Source organism: Musca vetustissima, unplaced genomic scaffold, assembly GCF_032173495.1.
Source record: "Musca vetustissima isolate MV318-11 ecotype Yass unplaced genomic scaffold, APGP_CSIRO_Mvet_v1 utg19594, whole genome shotgun sequence".
Classification (NCBI taxonomy): Eukaryota; Metazoa; Arthropoda; class Insecta; order Diptera; family Muscidae; genus Musca; species Musca vetustissima.
Window position 1 is genome coordinate 1 of NW_026875221.1, and position 27,891 is coordinate 27,891.

Here is a 27,891-nt window from a genome sequence, read left to right on the forward strand (position 1 = left end):
CTGGCTGTAGCCACAAATCTTCCGGAGTAAGGTGAGTAGGTTTGGCTGGGCAATTGAACAAGTGCAGTGTGGTATGAGGGCCTGTACCACATGCTGGGCAGACATCTAGCACCTGGTCATCAATCCGTGCCCAATACGAATTGAGCCGACTGCACCATCCAGAACGTAATTGAGCCAAAACTACTCTGGTTTGTCTGGGCAGCTGACGTTCTTCAGCTGCTATGGGTGGGGGGTGAGCTCCGAGGACGGCATTCACTTTGTAACCGTTCAGCGCTGCGGCTACTGCATCTGTAAGAATGCCATTCAGACCCGCTCGATAGGCAACTTGATCTAGAGGCTCCCTTTTGTATCGTTGGACCTCTCTCTCTAGATCATGCAGATCCTTCCTGACACGCCTGGGCGGGGGAGTCCTATCCACCATGTAATGGTTGGGATGATCGTCCCTGAAACACCCAAGCAGGTACTGCAACGAAAGCATATTGCTATGCTGACGTACGGGAAGGATCTTCCTCTCCTCATGAAGATGGTCCACTGGTGTCATGAGGAGGCACCCTGTCGCTGTCCTCAGGGCGGCATTCTGACAGGTCTGAATATTTCTCCATTGCGTATCACTGGAATTCGCAGACCACACTGGAACCGCATAGCTAGCCACAGACCGACCTATCGCTTTGTAAGAGGTCAACAAGGTTTCCTTATCTGCGCCCCAAGTGCTGCCGGCAAGCGACTTGAGGACCTTGTTCCTACTTTTCAGCTTATCGCAGATAGCTGTGGTTTGCGCGGACGATTTGAACATGCTGTCAAATGTGACCCCGAGTATTTTGGGGTAGTTGGTGGTCGGAATTGTATGCCTCTCGACCTGCACATTCAACGGCATTCTCATCTCCGCAGTCCATGTGGTGAAAAGTGTGGCTGACGACTTCGAGGCGGATATTTTCATATTCCTCGCTTTGAAGAATGCTGCTAAATCGATGAGATATGCGTTCAACTACACACATATGTCTTCAACAATGGGACCCGACGCCATAATCGTACAATCATCTGCATACGTAACGATTTCTATGCCGTCCGGAGGGCGTGGAATACCGGAAAGGTAGAGATTAAACAGTTCCGGAGAAATCACTCCACCTTGGGGAACTCCCTGTTTAACTCTACGGGGTTTGGACTTCTTGTTCCGGAACTCCACGTACGACTGGCGTCCACACATATAGTTGATTATCCAACGTTTCAAACTCGGCCGGAGGGAAGTGTTCTCAATGTCCTCAAACAGCGTGGCATGGCTGACAGTATCAAAGGCTTTTGATAGGTCAAGCGCTACCAACACTGTTCTATCGCATGGCCGGTCCTGGTTAAGTCCTCTACTTATATGCGTAGAAATGGCGTGCAACGCTGTTGTTGTACTATGTTGCTTACGGAATCCATGTTGATGATCCGCAACTGGATAGCTTTCTCTAATGCTGGGGAGGAGTAAAGCCTCAAGGGTCTTCGCTACTGGCGACAAAAGTGAAATCGGCCTGTACGATTCACCTTTGCTGGCATCCTTGCCCGGCTTCAGTAGCGGGACCACCCTGCCCATAGTCCAGGCTTCGGGGACGACGTGGGTGGCTATCGACAAGTTGAGGACGTTGGTCAAGTACTCGACTCCTGGCTCGTCCAGCTGCTTCAGCATACACATAGATATTCCATCTGGTCCCAACGCTTTAGATGACTTCGCGTTACGGATGACATATGCAACATCACCCATCGTAAACTGTGGTGGTACCTCCTCGGCTGGAAGAGATCTTATACGACGAAGTACTCTTCTCTTCGCCCTGTCGCTCTCGGGATGCTCGACAAACTGTCGGTTAAAATGACTTGCGCATCTCTTCGGATCAGTCACAGTTTCGTCGTTAAATGTGACTGAGGTCCTATCATCCTTTTTACCAGGGTTCGAGAGCGACTTAACCGTTGCCCACAGTTTACTTACTCCGGTACCAATGTTGCAACTCTTCAGGTGCTCCAACCATCTATTCCGCTTGTGCTCCGCGACTAATCTGCTGACCTCCAACGTGAGTTCCCTGACCCTGGGATCTGCTGGGTTAGATCGACGGAGCTCATCACGCTCGTTTGCCAGACCAACTGCTTCTGCTGGGAAATTGGGTCTCATCTCGGGTATCCGACCAGCAGGTATAAATCTAGCAGCTGCAGCAGTGATGATGCCTCGGAATTTCCTTTCTGCTACCCGTACATCAGAAGGAATGGAAAGTTCTCTGAAGCGTTGGTTGGTGAACTCTCTGAAACCTTGCCAGTTAGCTTTCCTATGGTTAAGGAAAGTGCGGCGTTCAGAGATGACGAAATCGGGCGGTCCGCTGATGGAGACGTTTATGGGGAGATGGTCTGATCCAAGATAAATGACGGGCTGCCAGCTGACGTCATTTATCAGACCCGGTGACACAATGGTTATATCTGGCGAACTGTGACACTCTCCCCTTATTCTGGTGGGGGCATCCTCATTTACCGTGCAAAACGTGGAGCTATCAATTTGCTCTGCCAGCACTGATCCCCTCTGGTCATTACCTAGGACGGAATGCCACAACTCATGGTGGGCATTGAAGTCCCCTAGCACCAGGCGGTTATTGCCCTCCAATAGAAAACTAATGTTGGGAAAATAACGCGGTTCACAGCTGTTAATCGGCGGTATATACACGTTAAGCACCTCTACCTCGGCAGTACCACATTTAACTGCTACCCCCATACATTCCATGTATGGGTCACTAGAGTCAAGCTCAAGCGAGATAGGCCTGTATTGAACAGAGTGGTGCATAAGGAATGCTAGGCCTCCACCTCCACTTCTGGTGCGATCCTTCCTCAGAACGTTGTAACCATCACAACGCTGTAGGCTACAATTTTCATTGAGCTTGGTTTCCTGCACCGCCGCGACCAAAATATTCTTCCGATTCATGAAATCCACTATCTCATCTATTTTTCCTCGGAGACCGTTGCAATTAAATTGCAGAAACGATGCACTATCAGGGGTGGGAACAGCAACGTGCGGTGTTAAGTGCTGCATACTTGGTTGCTGTTCAGGAGACTGCGGTGGAGTTCCGTACTCCGACGAAGAAGACGACGACGTAGACGAAGACTCACTGGGGATTGCGCTGTCGCAGCACGAGGCAACGTAATCCCTATCGCTGTAATCTCGTAACCGGGCCAACCCGGAACAATTCCTGAAGTGCACCCACTCCCTGCACCCATTACATCTCACCGACACTGACCTGTGGTGAATGATGTTCTGGCAAACCGAACAGAACCACGGTCCGGGGTTTTGTTCGATCCCGGCACGGACCAAAAGAATCCGGAGCAAGCATTCCGGGATATGTTGCTCCCAAAACAGAAAAACAATACAAACATATATTGCAGTAGTGGGTAATGACAGCTGATTTAGCTAATCAGCTGATTTTTAGTGTGACAAACATTTTCTAACACAAACTTTTTAATTTCATGAAGAAATTTAAGTCTTTAAACATTACCTGACAATTAACCATGTCAAGTGCATTATCTGGGTTCTTTTCACGAAAAAGAAAACGTCGTATACAGATTATGGTAATGTAAACCCACGTTAAGTGCTATCTCTATCCCTTCTTCTTTTAGACTTCTTCTAGAAAAATTGCCATAGAAAAAATAGCTTTAATAAAACCTCTATTCCACGACAAATTAATTAACAACCTTCAGATTCTACGTATGTATATGTGCGTATCGCTACTTCTATGTGTCAGTGTGTGTGTCCTTTATATTGGAATTTCTAGTATTTTTTTTTTCATTCTTTTTCATTCCTCACTGGTTTAGTTTTGAACTTGACACTTTGTTCAAGGACTTACACATTTGCAGTGATTATATATACACACATATATTATATATGTACAACAACAACTGCGGGAAAAAAATCGTCACACACATTTATATATACGCCCACCTTTAACTCCTTTACTCGCTGAAATAATCAACTAATATTCTTTTTTTTTAACAATAATGAAAAATGTAAATATGTATAATAACAAGATGTGTCATCACGTACATATGGGGATTTTATTTTTCACATAGATCGGAAAGGTGTTAGAGGGATTTTGCACGTGAGAAAATAATGAAAAGAGAAACCTAAAAAGTAGTAAATTTAATGTTGGGCGCCATTTTCTTTTTTAATGTGAAATGTAAATAAAAGAAAATCCAAAAAGAAATAAATTACATGTTGGGCGCCATTTTCTTTTAATGTGGGATTTAATTTTCCTCAACGTCAAAAGGTGGTAGAGGGGATTTTTAATGTAAATAAAGAAAAACTAAAAAGAAATTAACTTAATGTTGGGCGCCATTTTTCATTTTATGTTCTCTCTATATATGGATATTTTATTTCCACAAAGTTCGGAAGGTGTTAGAGGGATTTTTGACACGAAAAAAAGAAAAAACTAAATTAATGATGGGCGCCATAATAATTTTATTTCAGTTCGGAATGTTGTATAGGGGATTTTTATTGTAAATAAAGGAAAAGAAAAAAATATGTTGGGCGCCATTTTCCATTTTTTTCTTTTTATATGGGGACTTTTACCAAATTCGAAAGGTGGTAGAAGGATTTTTTATGTGAGAAAATAAAAAAGAGCAAACTAAAAAAAAATAAATAAATTTAATGTTGGGCGCCATATTATTTTCATTCGAAATTTTTTTCTTTAAGTTCGAAAGGTGTTAAATGAGGTTTTTATTGTAAATAAAAACAAAAAAGAAAAAATATATGTTGGGCGCCATTTTTCTATTTATTTGTTTTCATATAGAAATATATTTTCCACAAAGTTCGGAAAGGCGGTAACGAAATTTTTCACATAACAAATAAAATAAAAATAAAACCTAGAAAAAATTAAATTAATGTTGGGCGCCATATTATTTTCATTCCAAATTTTATTTTCTTTAAGTTCGAAAGGTGTTAAATGAGGTTTTTATTGTAAATAAAAACAAAAAAGAAAAAATATATGTTGGGCGCCATTTTTCTATTTATTTGTTTTCATATAGAAATATATTTTCCACAAAGTTCGGAAAGGCGGTAACGAAATTTTTCACATAACAAATAAAATAAAAATAAAACTTAGAACAAATTAAATTAATGTTGGGCGCCATATTATTTTCATTCCAAATTTTATTTTCTTTAAGTTCGAAAGGTGGTAACTGAGGTTTCAATGTAAATAAAGGAAAACAAATATGTTGGGCGCCATTTTCCATTTTTTTTTCTGTTCCTATGGTGATATACTTTCCACAATGTTCGGACGTGTGGGAAAGGGATTTTTCACATGAGAAAATAAAATAAAAGGAAACCCTAGGAAAAAAATTAAATTAATCCGAGGTTGGTTCAGTGTTTTTTTTTTACGAAAATAAAAGATGTGTCATCAAGTTCATGCGGGGAATTTGATTTCTCATAGATCGAAAGGTGGTAAGGGGTTTTTCAAAAGAAAAAAAGAGAAGTAAAAAAAAATACATTTAATGTTGGGCGCCATTTTCTTATAATTTGGAATTTTATCTATAAGTTCGGGAGGCAGCAGAGGGGGTTTCTAATAAAGAAAAGATAAAAAGAAATTAGCTTCATGTTGGGCGCCATTTTCATTTTCTCTTTATATGGAGATTTTATTTCCTCCAAGTTTGAAAAGTGGTAGAGGGATTTTTCACATGAGAAAATAAAAAAAAGAAACCCCTAAAAAAGAAATAAAATTCATATTGGGCGCCATATTATTTTCATTCGAAATTTTATTTTCTTTAGTTGGAAAGCTGGTAGATGAGGGTTTTAATGTAAATAATAAAAAAATAAAAACGGAAAAAAATTATGTTGGGCGCCATTTCCCTTTTGTCCTGTTCCTATGGGGATATACATTCCACAAAGTTCGGACGTGTGGGAAAGGCATTTTTGACATGAAAATAAAATGAAAACCTAGACAAAAAAAATAAATTAACGTTGGGCGCCATATTATTTTCATACGAAATTTTATTTTCTTCAAGTTCGGAAGGTGAAAGAGGAATTGTTAACACAAATAAAGTAAAACTAATAAGAAATAAATTTAATGTTGGGCGCCACTTTCCATTTTTTCTGTTCATATAGGGGTTTATCATTCCACAAAGTTCGGAAAGGTGGTAAAGGGATTTTTCAAATGAGAAAATAATTTAGAAAAAATAACCAAGAAAAAAATTAAATTAATGTTGGGCGCCATATTATTTTCATCGAAATTTTATTGTCTACAAGTTCAGAAGGTGGTAGAGGAATTTTTAACTCAGATAAAGTAAAATTAATGAAAAATAAATTCAATGTTGGGCGCCACTTTCTATTTATTTTCTCAAAATTGGAGAGGAGGTAGGTGTATTTTATAACTGAAAAAATTAATAAAAGCAAATTGAAATTATATAAACTGAATGTTGGGCGCCATTTTCCATTTTATTTTCTAAAAGTTGGAAACGCAGAAGATGTGTTATTTTTAATAGACACATTTAAGTAAATTAAAACAAAAAATCAATAAACTTAATGTTGGGCGCCAGTTTCCATGTTTTAATACGGAATTTTAATTTTTGCAAAGTTTGAAATGGAGGTAGAAGAGTTTTTTAATAGGAAAATATAAATAAAACTAAAAATAATTTAATGTTGGGCGCCATTTTCCATTTTTATGTTCATTTGGTTTAATTTTTTTTAAGTTTCAAAGGTGGTAGTTGAATGTGTTAACAGATAAAAAAAATAGTGTTGGGCGCCATTTTCCGTTTTTTTTTTAATTTGGGAATTTATTTTCTAAACGTGGAAAAGGCGATAGATGAGTTTTATTACCAGGTAAATGTATATGAAGTACAACTATAAAATAAAACTTTAATGTTGGGCGCCATTTTCCATTTTTTTTTTTCATATGGAATTTTATTTTCTCAAAGTTCGGAAGGTTGTACAGGGAATTTTATCGGAAATCTAAAAGGGAATAATTTAAATATTGGGTATCATTTTTCATTTGAGATTTTATTCTCTAAAAGTTCGGAAGGGTTTTAAACAGTTGTTTAAAGGATGAAAACAAATAAAGGGATGAAATAAAGTGAATTAAATGTTGGGCGCCATTTTTCATAAGTGATTTTATTATCACCAAGTTCGGATAGGAGAGTTTTAACTGAAAATGTAAATAAAATAAAACTTAATTAAAATAACTGAAATGTTGGGCGCCATATCGCTCTTTATATATATATATATATATATATATATTCGGATTTTTTCTCGAACTTCGAAAGGTTGTTGAAGGGGTTCTTAACGGATAAAAATAAATAAAGTAAAACTAAAAAGGAATAAAACTAATGTTGGGCGCCATTTTTCATATGGAATTAAATTTTCTCAAACTTTCGAAGGTAGTAGAGCGGGTTTTTAACGGATAAAAGTAGATAAGTGAAATCTAAACTGATTTTTTTCATATGGAAATTTATTTACTCAAAGTGAACTTTCTGAACTTCCGAACTAAAGGAGTTTTTTAACTGAAAAAATAAAAAAGGAATACTTCAATAAAATCAATTTAATGTTGGGCGCCATAATCCATTTTATTTTCGTGTGGCATTTCATTATATTAATGTTGGAATGGCGCTTGAAGAATAAATACAAAATTGGGCGCCATTTTCATATGAGGTCATGAGGTTTTATTTTCTAAAAGTTCGGAAGATGGTAGAGGAGCATTTTAACAGAAAGAAATAAATAAAAGAAAACTGTAATTAAATTAATTTTATGTTGGGCGCCATATTTGATTTTATTTTAATTTGGGATTTTATTTCCTCAAAGTTCCGAAGTTGGAAGAGGGGTTTTTAGCGCATAAAAGTAAATAAAGGAAATCTAAAAAAATAAACGTAATGTTGGGCGCCACATTCAATTTTGAATTATATTTTCTCAAAGTTCGGAAGGTGATAGAGGGTTTTTTTAATAGAAAAATATAAATAAAAGAAATCTGAAATGAATTAAACTTAATGTTGGGCGCCACTTACCATTATATTATCATTTCGGGATAATATGCCATCTGGCGAAGAAGAATAAAAGTTCGGAAGGTGGTACGAGAGTATTTTAACAGAAAAAAATTAATAAAAGAAAACTTTAATTAAATTAATTTTATGTTGGGCGCCATATTTGATTTTATTTTAATTTGGGATTTTATTTCCTCAAAGTTCCGAAGTAAGAAGAGTGGTTTTTAGCGCATAAAAGAAAATATAGGAAATCTAAAAAAATAAATATAATGTTGGGCGCCACATTCAATTTTGAATTCTATTTTCTCACAGTTTGGAAGGTGATAGAGATATTTTTTTTTAATAGAAAAAAGATAAATAACAGAGATCTGAAATAAAATTAATTTAATGTTGGGCGCCACTTACCATTATATTATCATTTCAGGTTAATATGCCATCTGGCGAAGAATTTTAAGTTTGAGAATTTTCATATTTGAAAATCTTCATAGAAATTCACCTAAAAATTAAAAATAATTAGAGACTAGAATTTTAGAGAATTTTAAGTCTAAGAATATGTTAGGTTTCTGTTCAATTTAATATTGGGCGCCAGAATCCATTTTATTTTCGTGTGGCATTTCATTATTTTAATGTTGGAATGACGATTGAAGAGTAAATTCAAAGTTGGGCGCCATTTTCATAGGTCGTTTTATTTTCTAAAAGTTCGGAAGATGGTAGAGGAGCATTTTAACAAACAAAAAAATAAATAAAAGAAAACTTAAATTAAATTAATTTTATGTTGGGCGCCATATTTGATTTTATTTTAATTTGAGATTTTATTTCCTCAAAGTTCCGAAGTTAGAAGAGGGGTTTTTAGCGCATAAAAGAAAATATAGGAAATCTAAAAAAATAAACGTAATGTTGGGCGCCACATTCAATTTTGAATTATATTTTCTCAAAGTTCGGAAGGTGATAGAGAGATTTTTTTTAATAGAAAAAGATAAATAAAAAAAATATGAAATGAATTAAACTTAATGTTGGGCGCCACATACAATTTTATTATCATTTCGGGATAATATGCCATCTGGCGAAGAATTTTAAGTTTGAGAATTTTCATATTTGAAAATCTTCATAGAAATTGACTTAATAATTATAAATTAGGGACTATGAATTTTATTTTCTTTAAGTTCGGAAGGTTTTAGATACATTTTGCAAAAGTAAAATATATGTAAAAAAAATGGAAATGAAAAAAACTTGATGTTGGGCGCCATATTTCATGTTATTTTCATTTTGAGATATTATCTCAGCTTATGAAGAAATATGAGGTTGAGAATATGTCAGGCTGGTAATCTACATTCTCATTGTTCGAAAATCTTCATAGAAATCGGACTGAAAATAAAATCAGAAATATTAATTTAATTAGGGACTACGGAATTAATTTTTTTTTTTCAAAATTCGGATAGTAGTAGAGAGATTTTTATAAAAAAAAAAGATAAATGAAAGAAAACTGGAATTAAAAAAAAAACTTCATATTGGGCGCCATATTATTATTAGAATGGAAAGTATAGGACCATACACCATATGAACGACATGTTCTTATATTTTCCGTTTAGTTCGATAAAACACGTGACAAGTTAAGCTAACACTTAACACAGCGCCATTTTGTAATTTTTTAAGCCCCTAGGGGTGTTTGACTCTTTAAAGGCGTCTTTCTTGTGAGCCGGGTTGATTTTTTTATTCAGAACCAATTTTATTTCCAATTTAGCATTTTTCAAGAATATGATTCCTGACCCATCTTGTCATTATAGTTATTCGTTCCTTCACTGCAAACACCTTTGGTGTGTTGAGACCGGATATAGCGGAAAAAATGTAACAACAACAACAGCAAAAAAAATCAAGAGACCACTCTGTGATCCCTGATAATGACTATTAACACGAAAGGACGTCAGGACTAGAAGCGTTTAGAGAATAATTTATTTCCCTCCTTTCCCCGGCAAGGTTGATAGTGGACTTGTCGATATGTGTGTGTGTGTGTGCAATTGTGTATACCTAACCGGTTAGGTTATTCAACAATTTACACCTACTTCATTTAAGGACTAAAAACACGACAAACTACAATAACACTAACAGCGGCAGCAACAACAAAAATGTCCTTGCCATAGCCAATGCCACCACGGTTTTTTCGGATGAAACATTCTTGCTGGTATTTCAATGTGAAGAACTTTTATTGATTTTCATGTGGCACACACAAAACTTGAGAAGCGAATAGCCAAAAAAACACCAAAAAAAAAGAAAAAACAACAACAAGAAAAAAAAACTAAACATTGGCAAATATTTATCCAGGGTCATGTTTATTCAACACACTCATTTCCGTCATGCATGAAGTTTTGGGAAAATACCATCAGTGTCATTCCGAAGAGACAGGGTTGATTTGTCTCTGTTTTTTTGGTGTTATCTACAAAATAAAAATTTTGTTTAAATATTTATTGTTGTAATTTTAAATTTTTATAAAAATTGTTATAAAAATGTTTATAAAATATTTTAATAATTTATTATAAATCTTGTTTTCTTTTTATTTCAGAAATACGACCGCCTTCGAAAAAAGGATCTCCAGTTATAGTAGATTTTAGTATATTTGTTGTAGATATAAACTCAATTAATGTAGAGGATATGGACTTTCGGTAGGTTGATAATTAATAAATATTTATTTTAAATCATATAAAATATATAAAATATTATTAAATACAATATTAAAAAAAACATTCCATGGATATATAAAAACTAAACAGAGAAGTATTCTAATTGTAACAGATATTCTTTCTGAAGCACACATGATATGATGGTCCAAATATTAATATCCCAGACGAGAATCGACTAGTTTCTTCAAATTAATTATAAATAAAATTACAAAAAAAATATATTTTTATATTTATATAAAATAGCTTCATGTGAACTCATAACGGAATGGGTATGTTCAGTGAATATAATTAAAAAGTACTGCTGAAATATGTTAATGATATTTTATCATTTTTATCTTGAGGCCAGCTAAGCGAGCAGAATTATACATGAATTAAACAAACAAAATAAAATTCTCAATTTGCTCGAAATCACTGCAATTGTACTAAAAAATTGCATAACTTATCCCTAAAAGTACCAACGTGGCAAAGCTCTAGGTCTGTCATTTGTTTAATTTAAAATTCATAAATGAATGGGTATGTTCAGGGATTGTAATTAACAAATATTGTTGAAATGGATTAATTATTGATTAAAATTGCAAGAATTTATGTGCTTTTATACAAAAAATGCATCACCTTCCCTAAAAGTACCTAAATGGCAACGCTCTTGGTTTGGCATTTGTTTATTTTGAAATTCATAACTGGATAGGTATGTTCAGTTAATGTAATTACCATGTATTGTTGAACTAGGTTAATTATTGATTTTATAAGTATCTATCGTTAAGGCTCGCATAGATTTAACTGCTAAATCGAGCAGAATTTGCCTCGAATTAAAAGAAAATTTACTAAATATCACCATTGCTCGAATTTTTGTCCTTTTGTACCAAAAAAAGCATCAATATCCCTAAAAGTACCAAAATGGCATCGCTTTTGGCGTGGCATTTGCTTACATTGAAATTCATAGCAGGATGTGTATGTTCAGTTCATGTACTTAACATTAAATTGAATTGCTAAATCGAACAATATTTTGCATTGATTTACAAAACTAAATTAAATTATTTTAAAATCTCGATTTCCTGTGCTAAATCGGGACAATTTTAAATACAACACTGTTTTTGCAACAAATAATGCATCACTTCTCCTAAAAGTACCAAAATGGCAACGCTTTTGGTGTGTCATTTGTTTACTTTAAAATTCATAACTGAATGGGTATGTTCAGTGAATGTAATTAGTAAGTATTGTTGTACTAGATTAGCTATTGATTTTTTCATTATCTATCTTAGACTGGTATAGATTTAATTGCTAATTCAAGCTGAATTTACCTCGATTTAGCAAACAAAATTAAATTCACAAGTTATCCCGATTTGCTTGAAATCCTGTGCTAAATAAAGATAATTTCATATACAACACAGTTTTTGTATTAAAAATTCATCACTTCTCCTAAAAGTACCAAAATTGCAACGCTTTTGGTGTGCATTTGTTTACTTTTAAATTAATAACTGGACATGGGTATGTTCAGTGAATTTAATTAGCAAGTATTGCTGAACTACATTAATTATTGACTATATTATTTCTATCTTAATACTCGTATAGATTTAATTTCTAAATCAAGCTGAATTTACCTCGATTTTCCAAACAAAATTAAATTCACAAGTTATCCCGATTTGCTTGAAACCTGTGCTATATCGAGACAATTTTAAATACAACACTGTTTTTGCAACAAATAATGCATCACTTCTCCTAAAAGTACCAAAATGACAACGCTATTGATGTGTCATTTGTTTGCTTTAAAATTCATAACTGGATGGGTATGTTCAGTGAATGTAATTACCAAGTATTGTTGAACTAGATTGGTTATTAGTGTTATCATTTTTTTAAGGCTCGTTTAAATTTAGTTGTTAAATCGAATAGAATTTATCTCGATTTACTGAGAACCTATGCTAAATCGAGATAATTTCAAATACAAAACGGTTTTGATCCCAGTGCATATATTCTCTTAAATGCACCAAAATGACACCTTTTTATATGTGCCATTTGTTTTTCAAATTCTCTTTGAATTGGTCCATGTGAACCCAATGATACAAAAAAAATAGGACGGGTATGTTCAGTGAATGTAATTCACAAGAACAGGCACCATAGCACAATAAATAAGTAATCATTCCAGCAAAGCTGCATATGAACCCCACAAAATACCTAAATGGTATGTTCAGTGCATTTTTTTCAGTCTCAAATGTAAAGTATATAGCTTGGAGCATAGCAAAATGAATAGGTAGTCCATTTAGATCAGCTGATGTCTTGATTAACTGTCAAAGTGTATAATTTCTACTTGAATTCGATGTGCAGTGTTGCCAACCATTTGAAATATTATAAGGAAAAATTTGACAGATAGTCGAGACAAAAACAAAGTTTATTGTTTTGATACATCAGCTTATTGTTGCATCATGGCTTGGCGTATAACCTAGTATACGATTTGAAATTGACATTTGAGATCGAGTGAATTTTGTAAATCTAAAAGAGCGTTTATACTATGCCTTTTAAAACGACACAATTTCTAAATCGAGATACCAAATTCTACCTCTTTATTCTAATACTACAATTGACAGACATCAGATTAACTGCCAAAAAACATAGCTGCCACTCGATTTCGGCGTTAATTTAAAAAAAATTGTATAACAAAAATGACTGATTCTGAATATTAAAGGTAGTTTACATTTAACCGGATTTGGTTAACCCTATGGGTTTAAAACTCCTTGTGTGAGGATTAATTTGACATATATGCAAAGGAAATGACAATTGAAACCCACTGGGTTAACGAAATCCGGTTAAATGTAAACGTACTGTAAATTTTCAATTCCTTTGAATTATGCCAAATAAATCCTCATAAAGTAGGTTAACCCGGTAAAAAGTTCTAATGTAAATGCCGTATTAAACAATTTTTAAACAGTTGTTGTTTTTATGCATTTTCACCTTATGGAGATTAATACCTGTTTGATTTATAAAACATACTGAGAGTAGATCTCAAATGTGAATTTCATTGCGTATACGACACGTTAATTCAGTGAATTATATTTGACGTATACGGTATGTCAATTCCTAAAATCGTACATCTAAACGTACCTTCAGGCTTCTTGATTTAGAAATCGAGTCGATTAGGAGACATAGTCTGAACGTGCCTTTAATTCTTGATTTATTTCTAATTTATTGTTCTCGTATCAGATTATATCCAAGCTATTATAATATAGTAAAGTTTCGCTTTAATCAAAACCAAAACATATCTTTTATTATAAATGTCTTCTAATAATATTATATCTTTAGAAGAGTCCGTTTAATGGCCGATTTTACAAAACTATTGCAGACAATGTTCTGCTGGATCCTAAATATCAATTTTATTCAAAATGAAATAATATAGTTAGTAATAAATTTATATCAAACTGATTTATTTGTAATTGTCTCATTTGAACTTGATGGGTATGTTCAGTGAATAAGGTAATTTAAAGAAATTAATTTTAATTTTTCACTGAACGCGTTTTATGATAAATCAGGATTAAACGCAGTTAAAGATTTCAAAAATATGCATAGAATTTACGCTCCTTTGAATGTTTTAAATAAATGGGTATGTTCAGTGAGTGTTACCTTCAACAATGAAGATAACACATGATTTATATTGCTCATAAATTTTATTAAAATTGCAAAGTTGTAATGTAAGATTTACACACACTGGATTGACGAAATTCAGAAATACACCCTAACTGTTTCGACGTGCCTTGTGTAAGTCATAGCGTAAATTATCATATGTAAAGTAAAAATAAAACCATTCATTGAATTGCCACCCTTCTCATAGCTTTAGTAAATGGGTATGTTCAGTGAGCGTGCTCCTCAACAATCTACTAATTATAAATCGTAATTTATTTCGAAAAAATGTATTACAATTTATATAATACAAAATTTTGTTATATAATACAAAATTCAGAAATACTGTTTGCCATGCCTTGGGATAATTCATATACCAATAAGCTGATTGTTGTTGTCAGTTACAATTGAATACATTCAATGTATTTTATTATTTTCTATTTCGAGGTGAGCTACATGATCGGAGTTGCAATGAAAAGGAAAGCCAGAAAGATATTGCATCCCCACCATTAGGTGACGCGTTTCGCGTTGGTTAAGCGGCTCATCAGGCATGTTGGGCAATGTGGCTTACAAATGTCTTTTACTTGATAAGTTGTATTTATGTCGAATATTGTTGCGAAATTGCATCTACGAATTAAATTCAACCGTGTCAAGGTGCAGACATTTGGCATCACGCCAGAACATTCCTTTTCAGAGCAGATTTTTCTTGTAGTGACGGACTTTTTTTTCCATACAAACTACAATATTTTTCTTCAATGTTTATTTAAAACTGATGTACAAATGTACAATTTGTCAACATCAAAAAAACTATAACCACAATATCTCTTTTCAAATTTGTATATTTATGTAAAAAGTATTTACACTATTCCTGACACTTCCAAAACACTAGTAACTTATGGTACTTTCTCCTTAGGGATGTATTTCTTCGAACAAAACCAGTGTTGCATTTCCTAAGAACTGTGATTCCGATGATGATATGTTTATGGCGCGTATAGACTATGACTTCTTTATCGATATGTGTCGATGTTGAAGCTATAAAAATGATATAAAGATGATAGTCAGCTGTTATTTTTTTTTACGTATACATACACATTTACTAGCGTTACTATTTCGGAGCTTTACGAAAAGTTGATGAAAACAAAGTTGTATTTAAATTATCCAGATTTACCACAAGATTTCAAGAGGATTTAATTTTGTGTGGTAAATGCATTATCGCGATAAAAGCTATAGTGTAAAAGCGGCTTACTGTTGACAGTCAGCTGATTTTTCTTTACGTACTAGTTTCATAATTTTTCAAGGTTCACTGAAACTAAAGCTTGTAATTTATTTAATGATTTAGGAAATAACTAACTGCGATTAAATGTTAACGGCATATACATTGCGATTAATTTGACATATATGCAAAGGAATTGACAATTGAAACCCACTGGGTTAACGAAATCCGGTTAAATGTAAACGTACTATTACCCCTCCATATTACTTCACTATTTTTGTTATCTTCGTTATTTATGTTCAGTTGGTTTTGTTAATTGCGATACTACTTTTAATGACCTAATAAATTAAACTATCCCACAGAAGACATTTCTTATTCCAAAAAAATACCATAAAGGATGAAATGTAGTTTTATTTCAGGTTAATTAATAAAAAATAAATACCTCCATGGAATGTTTTAGGCGCAGCTTTATGTATGTACATATTGATTTATGTACATACATACAGGTTAATGTAGCCATTAATAATTAAGAACACATTTACACCCATCCCAAACAAAACATTTAAATAATGTTTATCATGAAAACTAATTTTGAAAAGGTACTTTAGGTTAAAGTACGTTTAGATGTATGAAATCTTCAGGATTTCAAATGTCAATAGTCTAATAAAGTCCACTGGATTTGTGAATAGGTTTTATTTAAAGTATAGTCTATGATATTGACATTGGAAATCGAGTAGACTTCATAGTCTACTTTTCAAATAGTTCATACTATAGATCTAACCTAAAATCTAAAGAAAAATGCTTTCTTGACACACTGTACGAGTTATTTAATTTCTGTGTTTATCTATAAATATTTTTATTTGCTTGTATTTTTTATTATTATTTAGAGTAGATATGTTTATACATCAACGATGGCTCGAATCAAGACTTGAAATATCCGATGATATATTTGAGGAAGGAGATGATTATGTCACTCTGTTGCCGGAATTTTTTGATAATCTATGGCAACCGGATCCATATTTTCTCAATTCAAAAATTGCAGGTGAGTTGTTATTTTTTTAATATATATATATATTATAGCATAAATACATATGTGTGTTATATTTTGGATATGTTGTAGTTTACACAAATTGGTTATTTTAATGTATAAGTATTTTAATATTTGGGCTTCTTCTTAAACTATAAAGCTTTTTTAAGATTGATATTTGTTATATGTGAATATATGAACAAATACAAATTAAAAACCATCAAAATGATTTGGTTCGAACCTTGTAAAAACTATAAATGTTTCAAATTGTATGCAAGTGATCATGGTTATAAAGTCATTAAAATGAATATTGTGATCAAGACCTCATAATAACGTCATTTAGGAAAATCGGCTGTATATCAGCTGATTCTTAAGTCTGCTGTCAAAATCCATAATTGTGAATTAGCTTCCATTATGAAAATGTAAATAAAATCCAAATTGTGTCATAAAGCTTGAGAAAACAGCTGTCTCTTGCTTTCTGAGTGACCCTATTAATAGCCTTGTTTATGCGTTGTTCCTGGCACAATAAATAGGTACTCCATTTAACACAGCTGACTACCGATTAACTGTCAAAGTTTATAGTTTCTACCATGGCACAATGAATGAATGAAAAGGTAGTCCATTTAGCACAGCTGATGTCTTGATTAACTGTCAAAGTGGGTAATTTCTACTTGAATTCGATGTGCAGTGTTGCCAACCATTTGAAATATTATATTGAAAATTTTGACAGATAATCGAGACAAAAACAAAGGTTTTTGTTTTGATACATCAACTTATTATTGCATCAGCTTTCTACCATGGCACAATGAATTGGTAGTCCATTTAGAGCAGCTGATGTCTTTTAACTGTCAAAGTGGTTAATTTCTATTTGAATTCGATGTGCAGTGTTGCCAACCATTTGAAATATTATATTGAAAGTTTTGACAGATATTCGAGACAAAAACAAAGGTTTTTGTTTTGATACATCAACTTATTATTGCATCATGGTTTCTACCATGACACAATGAATATGTAGTCCATTTAGCACAGCTGATGTCTTGATTAACTGTCAAAATGGGTAATTTCTACTTGAATTCGATGTGCAGTGTTGCCAACCATTTGAAATATTATAAGGAAAATTTTGACAGATAATCGAGAAAAAAACAAAGATTTTTGTTTTGATAGATCACCTTATTATTGCATCATGGTTTTTACTTGAATACGACGTGCAATGTTTCCAACCATGAGACATATTACAAGATAAAATTTGACAGATGGTCGATAAGTGCATACGCCAAATAAAATCTATGTTAAAGTATGCGCTTTGGAGTTGGCATTTGAGATGGAGTGGATAATTTTCGACAGCATATTTTCCTTTTGCTGGATTTAATATATTCAGTAAATTAATATTGTCAATGTTATTCTCTATATTATTAAATAAATTATCAGAAAGCTGGTAAATCATTTAAAAATCTCTAATGTAAATGACGTTTAATCAAAAATAATGTCCTTATAAACATGATCCCTAATATAAATATAATTTCTGTAGTATATGGATGTATGTATGTTTGCTTGTCTGTTACTTTGTAAACAATGTATCTACAAATTGCTAACAAAATATTCTTGTTTTTTCTTAATATTTATTTCCATTTTCTTTTTATTGTCTTTATTTAACAAAAACTAAACTTTTAACTAAAAAACTAACCTCAAAAACGCATAATATTAAATTAACAACTACCACCAAAAACAATTACAACAACGTCTTCCCAACAATCTTCTAAACGTCAAATACCACTAGGATTGGGAAGCCCCTATATTGAGCAAACTTCTCTGATACGCCATAAAACTGAGAAAGAGAAGAAAAATTTCCATCTAAAGAAGACTTTAAGTATACAAACAAAAATCAAATAAATAATTTACAAGCAAAAAAAAAATAAAAATAATAAAACAGCAGCAATTAATAGTATTTCATATATATTTGTTTGTATTTGTCCCTCAATAGCCTCAATGAATCAAAAAGACAAACCAATTTTTATTTTTTTTTATCATTTAATTTGTTTTGTTTGTGTTTTGGGAGATTCTACACCGTTTTGCGTGCTTTTTATGAAATATACACGGCACCTGGGTCTTTTGGAATATAATTTGTATAGAAAGGGGAAAAAAAGAGAAAATATTTTTATTATATCATTTAGAATGTGTCGCTTAAATGATCATAGCGTAATTAATCTAAAAATCGCTAAGAAATGGTATTAAAATAACATAGTTTGAAAACGAGTCATGTGTACCCTACAAAATCTCTAAATGGTATGTTCAGTGAATTGTCTATTTTCATTATTTGATGTTATGGATGAATATATAAAGATTAATACAGCTACATTTTATTATTACAACAAAATGTATGTTCATTCATGCTGCATAATTAAATATTGTGTTTATTGCACTAGAGCGTTTCAAATTCAATTACAACCAATGTGTATGTTCAGTGTGAGAACAGGTTGCATAATAGAGAAATGCTGTGGTTACACTGCCAAAAGAACAAATGAAAGGCTAAATACAATGGATGAGTATGTTCAGTGATAAAAAACTGTATTCTCTACGCGCCTTAATATAGATTTATTGTACTTGAGCCTTTCAAATTACATTACAACAAATGTGTATGTTCAGTGTGGTAACATGCTCCATAATACAGAAATATTGTGTTTACACTGTACTTGAGCGTTTCTAATTCAATTACAACAAATGTGTATGTTCAGTGTGAGAACATGTTCAATAGTAGAGAATGTTGTGTTTACACTATCAAAAGAACAAATTAAAGGCTATGGATGTGTATGTTCAGTGATAAAAACTGTATTCTCTATGCGCCTTAAAATAGAGCGTTTCAAATAAAATTACGATCAATGTGTATGTTCAGTGTGTGAACATGCAACATAATAGAGAAATGTTGTGTTTACACTGTTCTTGAGCGTTACAAATTCTATTACAACCAATGTGTACGTTCAGTGTGGGAACATGTTCTATAATAGTGAAATGATGTGTCAAATGAAAAAATGAAAGGCTAAATACAATGAATACAATGGTAGAAAATATCAGATTTATTAATAATTCATATATAAAGAACTTCTCAAAAGTCATATACCTTAGGTATGTTCAGTGAGTATGTTAATTTAAAAATGTATATAAAGAATCATTGCTTAATAAACCACGAGATTAGAAAATGTCCCGTCCAACTAATCTGTCCCATATTTAAACAGACTATTTTGATCCGAAATTAGCCGATGATTTCTTATATTTTGTTTCTATTATATTTTTCTACAAATGATTTAAAACACATAAACAAATTACACCTTAAATTTTTGTGGTTTATACTCACAGAATTGGCGAATGTGAACCTCACACAAAACACAGACAGATGGGTAGGTTCAGTGAGTCAGCGTATAAAGCGGTGTACACACTATCATGTTAGACTGTCAACTTTTTATCGATTACTGACTGTCCAACAATCATAAATATTTTTGTGGTTGCCTGATAAATGACAAACATGTGAGGCCACACTATCAAACAAGTAAAATTTGGGCAAGAGTGCCATTCAAAAATGCTAGTGTGTACACCCCATAACATAAATTTCAATTTATATATTCAAAATTATCATGAATTTTGTTATTTTTAGACAATATATAAGACTTATATTCGAATTTTAAATTTATGGGTTTAGGAGTCAACGGAATAGATTATTTTAATTCGAACGTAAGGGTAAAATATTCCAAATGCTTCCATAAGACCTTTTTTTAAGTTCAGTTATTTTTTGTTTTACTTAAAGTTATTTTTTTAATTTATTTTGTTTTTTTTTCGTTGCTCCCAATTGGGTATCACCTTAAAAATATATCTCCCAAAGATTTCTTTTTATTTACAGATTTAGTTTAATGATTTCCACTATACACTGGCACCTGCAGCAATTTCCAATTTGAACACAATACTTTTCCCCCTCTCCAAATGTCCTCAAAACCAAATTAATTATTTAAAAAAATGTGTGTGTGCTTTAAATTTTTATTAATAATTACAGTCGAAAGAGGTTATAAAGAAATGATTAGGAATATATATTTTTTGGGCTTTCATATGATCCTGATATTTATAATACAACAGTATAGTTATGCGGAACATTATTAATCTGTTATTTGACATTTATCATAAAACACGTTCAGTGTAAATGTGCCCTGAATACATTTTATAACCTGATTTTACTGTAATTATTTATGTTTTGTTTTTATATAGAACTACTTTTTTGGATTTCGAAATTATGAAGAAACGTCTAAATCGTCAAAAACGTGTCGTATACTTAAAGAAATCTTTAAACAGATTTTGAATCAAATGAATAAGTAAACTATTGTGGTGAAGTGTTGTGTTGTTGTAATATACATTAATTTTTTGGTTTATTTGTTTATATTATTTTATCATTGGCTTTATTATGCTTTTATTTGTATTTTTTTATTTCATTTCACCAATTATAAAAAAAATAAATTTCTAAACTATGTGTACAAAGAAATTCGCTAAAACACTTCATGATTAATTGTAAAATGTAAACAAAACTTTAAAATGCAACCCTGAATTTAATTCCTTTGTTTAGAAAAATATTTTTCTAAGCTATTCCTCTTCAGAGTACTAATTGTTAAACGTAAACAAACCTTTAAATGCAACCCTGAATTCATTTCCTTTGTACTGTTAGTTGCAGTCATTAAAAACTATAGAAACCTATTTGATATAAATGTATTCTAATATATATTGCAATTTTTTTGTTAATTGCACTTGATGTTAGCATGAAATGTTTTGTTTTATTAACTTTAGTTTAGTTTTCTTTATTAATTTTATGTTAAAAATTATTCCGGCTTTTTTCAAACACATTTACTGTATGAGTAAGTAAAATAAGTTATATTATTTAAGTAACTATATAAATAGATCGGTATTTATCGATCAGGTTTTATGCTACACAATGTCACGAAGCAGAAAATGCATATAATGCCAATAATTTTTTTATTAAAATACTAAAAAATATTCAATTTATATTGCACAAAGTAAATGGGTATGTTCAGTGAAGGAGCTTATAACTAGAGGTGCATTTCGTATATTACCACGAAAAGAGAAAATGCTTATTTAATTTAAAAATATCAAATAGTGGACTTTGTAATATATTCAAACTGTTGGGTGTGTTCAGTGACCAGCAAAATGTAAATGTTAATTCAATTTATGTTACTAAAGTGAAAATGGTATGTTCAGTGCACGAGTTTATAAGTAGTGTTGCATTTCGCATATAACAATGAAAATGGTAGAATTATTTAATTAAAAAAGGCAACGAGTGTCCTTTCTAATATGTAACGAAGCAGAAAATGCAATAATTTTTTATAAAAATACTAAAAAATATTCAATTTATATTGCACAAATTAAATGGGTATGTTCAGTGAAGGAGCAAATATGCACTTCACATATTAAAACGAAAGGTGTCTGTTCATTTAGTTTAAAAAACAACAAGGAGTCTACATTCTAATATATTCCAACTGATGTGTGTGTTCAGTGATCAGTAAAATAGAAAACATGGCCTATAAATAAGGTCACCAAGGGAGACCAGCTGATTATCGATGCCTCTCAAGTTTGCTGTCAAAATGCATTATTGTGAATTGACTTCCATTATGAAAACGTAAACAAAGTCGAAATTTTTGACATTAGACTTGAGAAAAAACAGCTGTTTTCCGATTTCGATTGCTATCTTGGTGACCTTATCTATAGGCCATGATAGAAAAGTTAATAAAAATGCAAACAATTTTGAATTTATATCACTAAAATGAAATGGGTATGTTCAGTGATCAAGCTTAGTGTTGTATTTCGCATATTACTACGAAAGAGGTAGGATTGTTTTAGTATAATAAGGCAACAGGTGGACTTTCATTCAAACTGTTGGGTATGTTCAGTGACCCCTAAATAAAGGTGGATGCATTTAAGCAGCTCTTAGTTCAATGAACTGCTTCTCCTAGGAATATATGCGCGTTTAGACTATGGCTTTTAAATTGACTCGATTTGTAAATCGATTTGCTAAATCCTAGCTGTTTAGACTAGTATTTAAATGTCATAAAGTTGTCAGCTGATCTTTGTTTACATATCGGTTTTATAATATTTGTTATTTATTTCTATTGCCACGGAATTCTTCTCCGTCAAGAGATAATTTTTGTTAGACAAATTTTGAATTTTAAAGTAAACAACCGACATACATAAAGTGTACCCATATCCAAACATTTACTAGAAGTACTGCGGTTTATATTACGAAAGCAGAGTTGCATTTAAAATTATCTCGACTTCGCATAGGAATAAGAGGAACTCGTGATAATGAGTAGATTTTTTTTTTGTATTGTGAATCGAATAAATTATTTTATAGTTTAAAGCGCTTTATTCGATTCTCCTTACATGCAAAAAGGGATCTTTTTGAGGTCATAATAATATTGATATCGTGTAGCATTTAATCAATTATTTATATGTATATTAAACATAAAAATCTATTTATATATTTGTCATTGTTGTTTCAGTATTTTTTGTATTTTCGCTTAAATTAAATGTTAACATTGTTGTTTGTTTTCTGTTTTCAATTCCCCGCCTCAAAAAATTGTCCACTATAAAAAACGTTTTTTGTTCTTGTTGTTATTTTCTTGTTTTTCTTCTTCTAGAAATTGCCACATTAACACACAAATTTACTTCGGTGACTTTGTACAAAAATAAGACGGTACGTTATGCAGCACGAATGCATGCCATCATTGCCTGTCAAATGGAATTTCAATTATATCCCATGGACATACAAGTCTGTCCCATTTACATAGAAAGTTGTAAGTATTGATTTGCATTTGCAAACAGCAGAAAAAACAACAACTAAAGAAAACAACAATTAATTGTCTCTACCTTTTCTCCTCCCTTTCAAAGTTTCTTCAAATAATAAAAAAGTAAAATTACGCTGGTCCGATTCAGGGGTTACCTTAAACCCGGAACTTAAGCTATTGCAATACAATTTAGGTCAACCGCTGGAATTGGAAGAGAGCGATGGTTATATGCCCGAAAAAGTTGGTAATTTTTCACGTCTCACCGTTTATTTTCGTTTCGAGCGACAAATTGGTCATCATTTGATACAGACGTTTGCACCTTCGTCCTTGGTTGTTATGCTGTCGTGGTTTAGTTTTTGGTTGGGTCTAGATGCCATACCCGGAAGGGTAACTCTATTGGTCACCTGTATGCTAACATTGGTGACAATGTTTACAGGTCTAAGAGCTGATATACCACCAGTGGCTTATGTTAAGGTAAGTTTGGGGGGTTTTGAATTCATTGTAAAGAGAGAGAAACATAAAAAAGATTTTAAGAAAGCTTCTTTGAAGTCTTAACTACTAAATTTCCATTTATGAGGGAATATCAAAGTTGTATTTGAGTTTTGTCGCCGCTCTCTTTTATTCTTTTACAAACAAGAAACTTAAAGAGCCGCACCGAAATCCCTTTATTTATTTCTTAACTTTATAAATATTAAAGGTGTTTTGGATTGTTTTCTTTACAGGCTTTAGATTTATGGATGGCCGGTTGTATGGTCTCTGTATTTGCAGCTTTGGCAGAATTTGTTGTAGTTAAAGTTTTGGATGTCCAATATCAATATCAAGTTAACAAGGTGCCGAAAACATTACCCATGGTAAGGTTCAATTACATAGCAAAAATTAGTGAAAACAAAATTAGAAGTTGAATAAACAAATAGTTAATATTGTCGAATATATCCCTATAGTTAACGAATTAGAAGTTAAAATAAAAAATAATTTAAATTTTGTTTGACGAATCCAATACATTTATCGCCATACTGTGGGGTTTATAGTGTGAATTCAATTCACAATAATGTATTTTGACGGTTATGTTAAGAAACAGCTGATCTTTACTAAGACGTTGCGAATTCGATCATAATCGATGTATATGTTCAGTGTAGTAACTTCTAAATGCGAGTACATGCTATAATTATGAACTGTCAGTTTTTTATCGACTACAGTCTGCCCAATAACCATCAATATTTTCGTGTTTACATGATAAATGACCGACAAGCATACTGTCATTCAAAAGTGATAATGATTGTGTGTACACGTCTTTAACATGATCTAACCAATGGGTACGTTCAGTGATTATTAATAATAAATATCTGTCAGTCTAAAATAGGAAATATGTGAAACTTTCACTGAATTACAAAAGACGTATGAATGAGTTAACAATGTGAATGGGTATGTTCAGTGATAATTACATACATATCAGTAATTATTAAATCAGAATTTGGGCCTAACTGTCATTCAAAAGTGATAGAGTGTACACAGCTTTATCACGATCTTACCAATGGATATGTTCAGTGATGATAATAATAAATATCTGTCAGTCTAAGATAGAAAATATGTGAAACATTCGCTGAATTTGTTATTCAAAGGTCTTATGAATGAGTAAACAATGTAAATGAGTATGTTCAGTGAATATTACATACATATCAGTGGTTATTTAATACACACCATCAAACAATTAGTATTTGGGAAAAACCATGATTCAAAAGTGATGGTGTGTACACATCTTTAACACGATATATGCAATGGGTATGTTCAGTGGTACTTAAGTAAATATATGCCAGTTTAAAAAATGAAGTTTTGAAAATTTTTTTGAATGAATTTTACAAAAAAAAACTTGTGAATTAACAAATAAGACGAATGGGTATGTTCAGTGGATACCTGAAAATTCTAAAAAGGATAGATATGTTGACTATCCTTTTTATTAAAAGATGTGGATTTGAAAGACTTCTAAAAGGGTTAAATAGACGGCGTGTGTTAAGTGAAAATCAGATAAATATTCTGAAATGTAAAAATTCCGCAATGAAAATATAGATTTCATTGTTATTAAATATTAAATAACAGGTTTTGCATTTGCAAGAGTATACATATATATCCGTAGCTCTAAAAAAAATAACTGTTATGGGGAGCTATTGTTTTTTTTTTTCTTCTTTTAATTACAAAAATTAGATTTGTATGACAACTGAATGAGTTAACTCAGTGGATGGGTATGTTCAGTGTCATTGAAATAAATATCTGGAAATTTCAAACATATTCTCATGAAATTGTCTCTGGAAATTTAAAAGACTTCTAAAAGTGTTAACTAAACGGATGCGTGTGTTCAGTGAAGATCAAATAAATATCCAGAAACATAAAAATTCCGCACCGAAAACACAGTTTTTATTAATATTTAATAACAGGCATTGCATTTGCAAGAGTATACAATGTGATTGTGTATGTTCAGTGATTATAGAATACATATCCGTAGCTCTAAAAATAATAACTGTTATGGGGTGCTATTGTTTTTTCCTTCTTTATTACATTTGCAAATGACTTCTGAATGAGTTAACTCAGTGGATGGGTATGTTCAGTGGCATTCAAATAAATATCTGGAAATTTCACACATATTCTCATGAAATTGTCTCCGGAAAAAGATTTTGTTTTTCATATTATATATACAAGATATCTCAATGGGGGGTATGTAGATGGGTATGTTCAGTGAATTTATAATAAATATATTTAAAACAAAAACATTGACCGTTTATAATCTTTCCCACACACACATTCTCAATTGTAATTTCAGTTATTTAACTGGAATTTTGAAGAGGACTTTGTGAATGGGTATGTTCAGTGAGGACGCTAATAACAAGGAGAAATATGTAAAACTCCGTCAATTCATTTATATTTTTAAGTAAGTTCGATGATAGAATATAAGGGATATATATACGGCTGACATAGAACTTTTCTAAGAGTACATTTACACCGAACATATTTTACCCAAATCGTCATTTAATTGACATAAATACGAGGAAAACTATAGTTTTAAATAAAAAAATCGGTGCAAATGTACCCTTATAGAACGTTTAGATTTACGAAATCCTCTCGGTCTCAAATGTCAATTCCATAGCGTATATGTCACTGGATTTGTGAGCTGGATTTACGTGACGTATACGCAATAGAATTGACGTTTGAGATCGAGTGGATTTAGTAGTCTAAACGCAGCCTTATTCTTTAGGCATAAGGGGTATGTTCAGTGTGTACGCTAGGTTAGGTTCATATAATATAGTTAATATAATTGATATAGTTAAAATAGGGACCAAATTTCGTGTTAAACGTCATCAATTCGTTATCATGCATTTACATCAAACGTGATTCACGTCTCTTATGTTAGGTACGATTTAATTCAGTCTATAAAAAGATCTGTCGGATTTTTGTCTAAGTTTTTTGTTACAATATTTTGTAAATTTTTTTAATAAATTTTTACGTTTGGGCGCCATATTTCCCCATTTGATAATAAGGCGTTTCTGTGATTCAATCCTAAGTAATTTTTTTAATAAATGTTTGCGTTGGGCGCCATATTTTTCAATTTGGTGAGGAGTATTGAATTTTGCTGGACTTCTTCCAGGGTTATTATTCCATTTTATTCGATTTAGTGGATTTTGTTGTACTTCTTATAATTCTATTTTTATTACTCTCTTAAATCCTTCAATATCCTATTACCAATTGTAAATAAAGAAAAAAGTCATTTCAAAAATTCCAATTATTCAATTAATGCATATTTGAAATAGACTGCATTCATAAAAAAGAAAGAAACATGTGCTATGTAAATGAATTGATTATTTGTTGTTTGTTTGATGGTCTGTTGACCATTTTTCTTTATTTTTAGCGTCTAAGCAACATGGAAAAAGGTCAATGTGCAACCGTTGCTAGTTGGGAAGGTGGGGCTGTACGGTCACGCAAGGCTACACAAACGCCAACAACACCGGGCCAGGTAAAGACAATAAAAATAAACGACCTTGACTTAAAAAAGAAAAAAAACAAACTCCACTATCTTCAACTCAAAACAGACACATACCAAACACACACACACACATACTTGAAGACACACCCACAGAAGTTTAAACACAAACAGAGTTCAAAATGTCTACTTTAATTTTCATACTCTCTTTTTTCTCTTTCCTATTTCCAGACTTCATTGCAGGGCAATGGTGGCCCACCAAAACCGGCCAGACGTCAAAGTTTGTTGTCCGTAGCCTGGACCGATGATACAACGGGCGTTGAAAAAATCATGTGGCGTGAAATTGATAAAGTTTCACGGGCCGTCTTTCCAATACTCTTTTTTGTTTTTGTACTTTTGTACTGGCCGATATTGTTAATGAAATCGTCTTAGGATATGGGGAGTTCCAGGGAACAACTCTCTGGACTCCGTTAAAGTGAAGAATACAATTGTGGATTAAAGCAAAAAACAAACGAATAACGAATACTTAGAAGAAAAAATACCAAGAACAACAACAACAATAACGTAATTAAGTAAATGCCTAGTTTAATAAATAAAAGAAA

General features: G+C 32.2%; 1 protein-coding gene across 1 annotated transcript; it reads left to right on the plus strand.

Annotated features, from left to right (window-relative positions):
• Nucleotides 1-3,519: 3,519 nt before the first annotated feature.
• Nucleotides 3,520-27,755, plus strand: LOC133337692 (glycine receptor subunit alpha-2). The gene is made up of 10 exons (XM_061545897.1): nucleotides 3,520-3,579; nucleotides 3,628-3,715; nucleotides 10,529-10,628; nucleotides 16,353-16,507; nucleotides 18,270-18,359; nucleotides 23,176-23,331; nucleotides 23,426-23,796; nucleotides 24,045-24,173; nucleotides 27,218-27,322; nucleotides 27,521-27,755. Exons 1-10 carry the CDS (start codon nucleotides 3,520-3,522, stop codon nucleotides 27,719-27,721), a joined length of 1,455 nt encoding a protein of 484 aa, XP_061401881.1. The 3' UTR covers nucleotides 27,722-27,755.
• The last annotated feature ends 136 nt before the right edge of the window (nucleotides 27,756-27,891 follow it).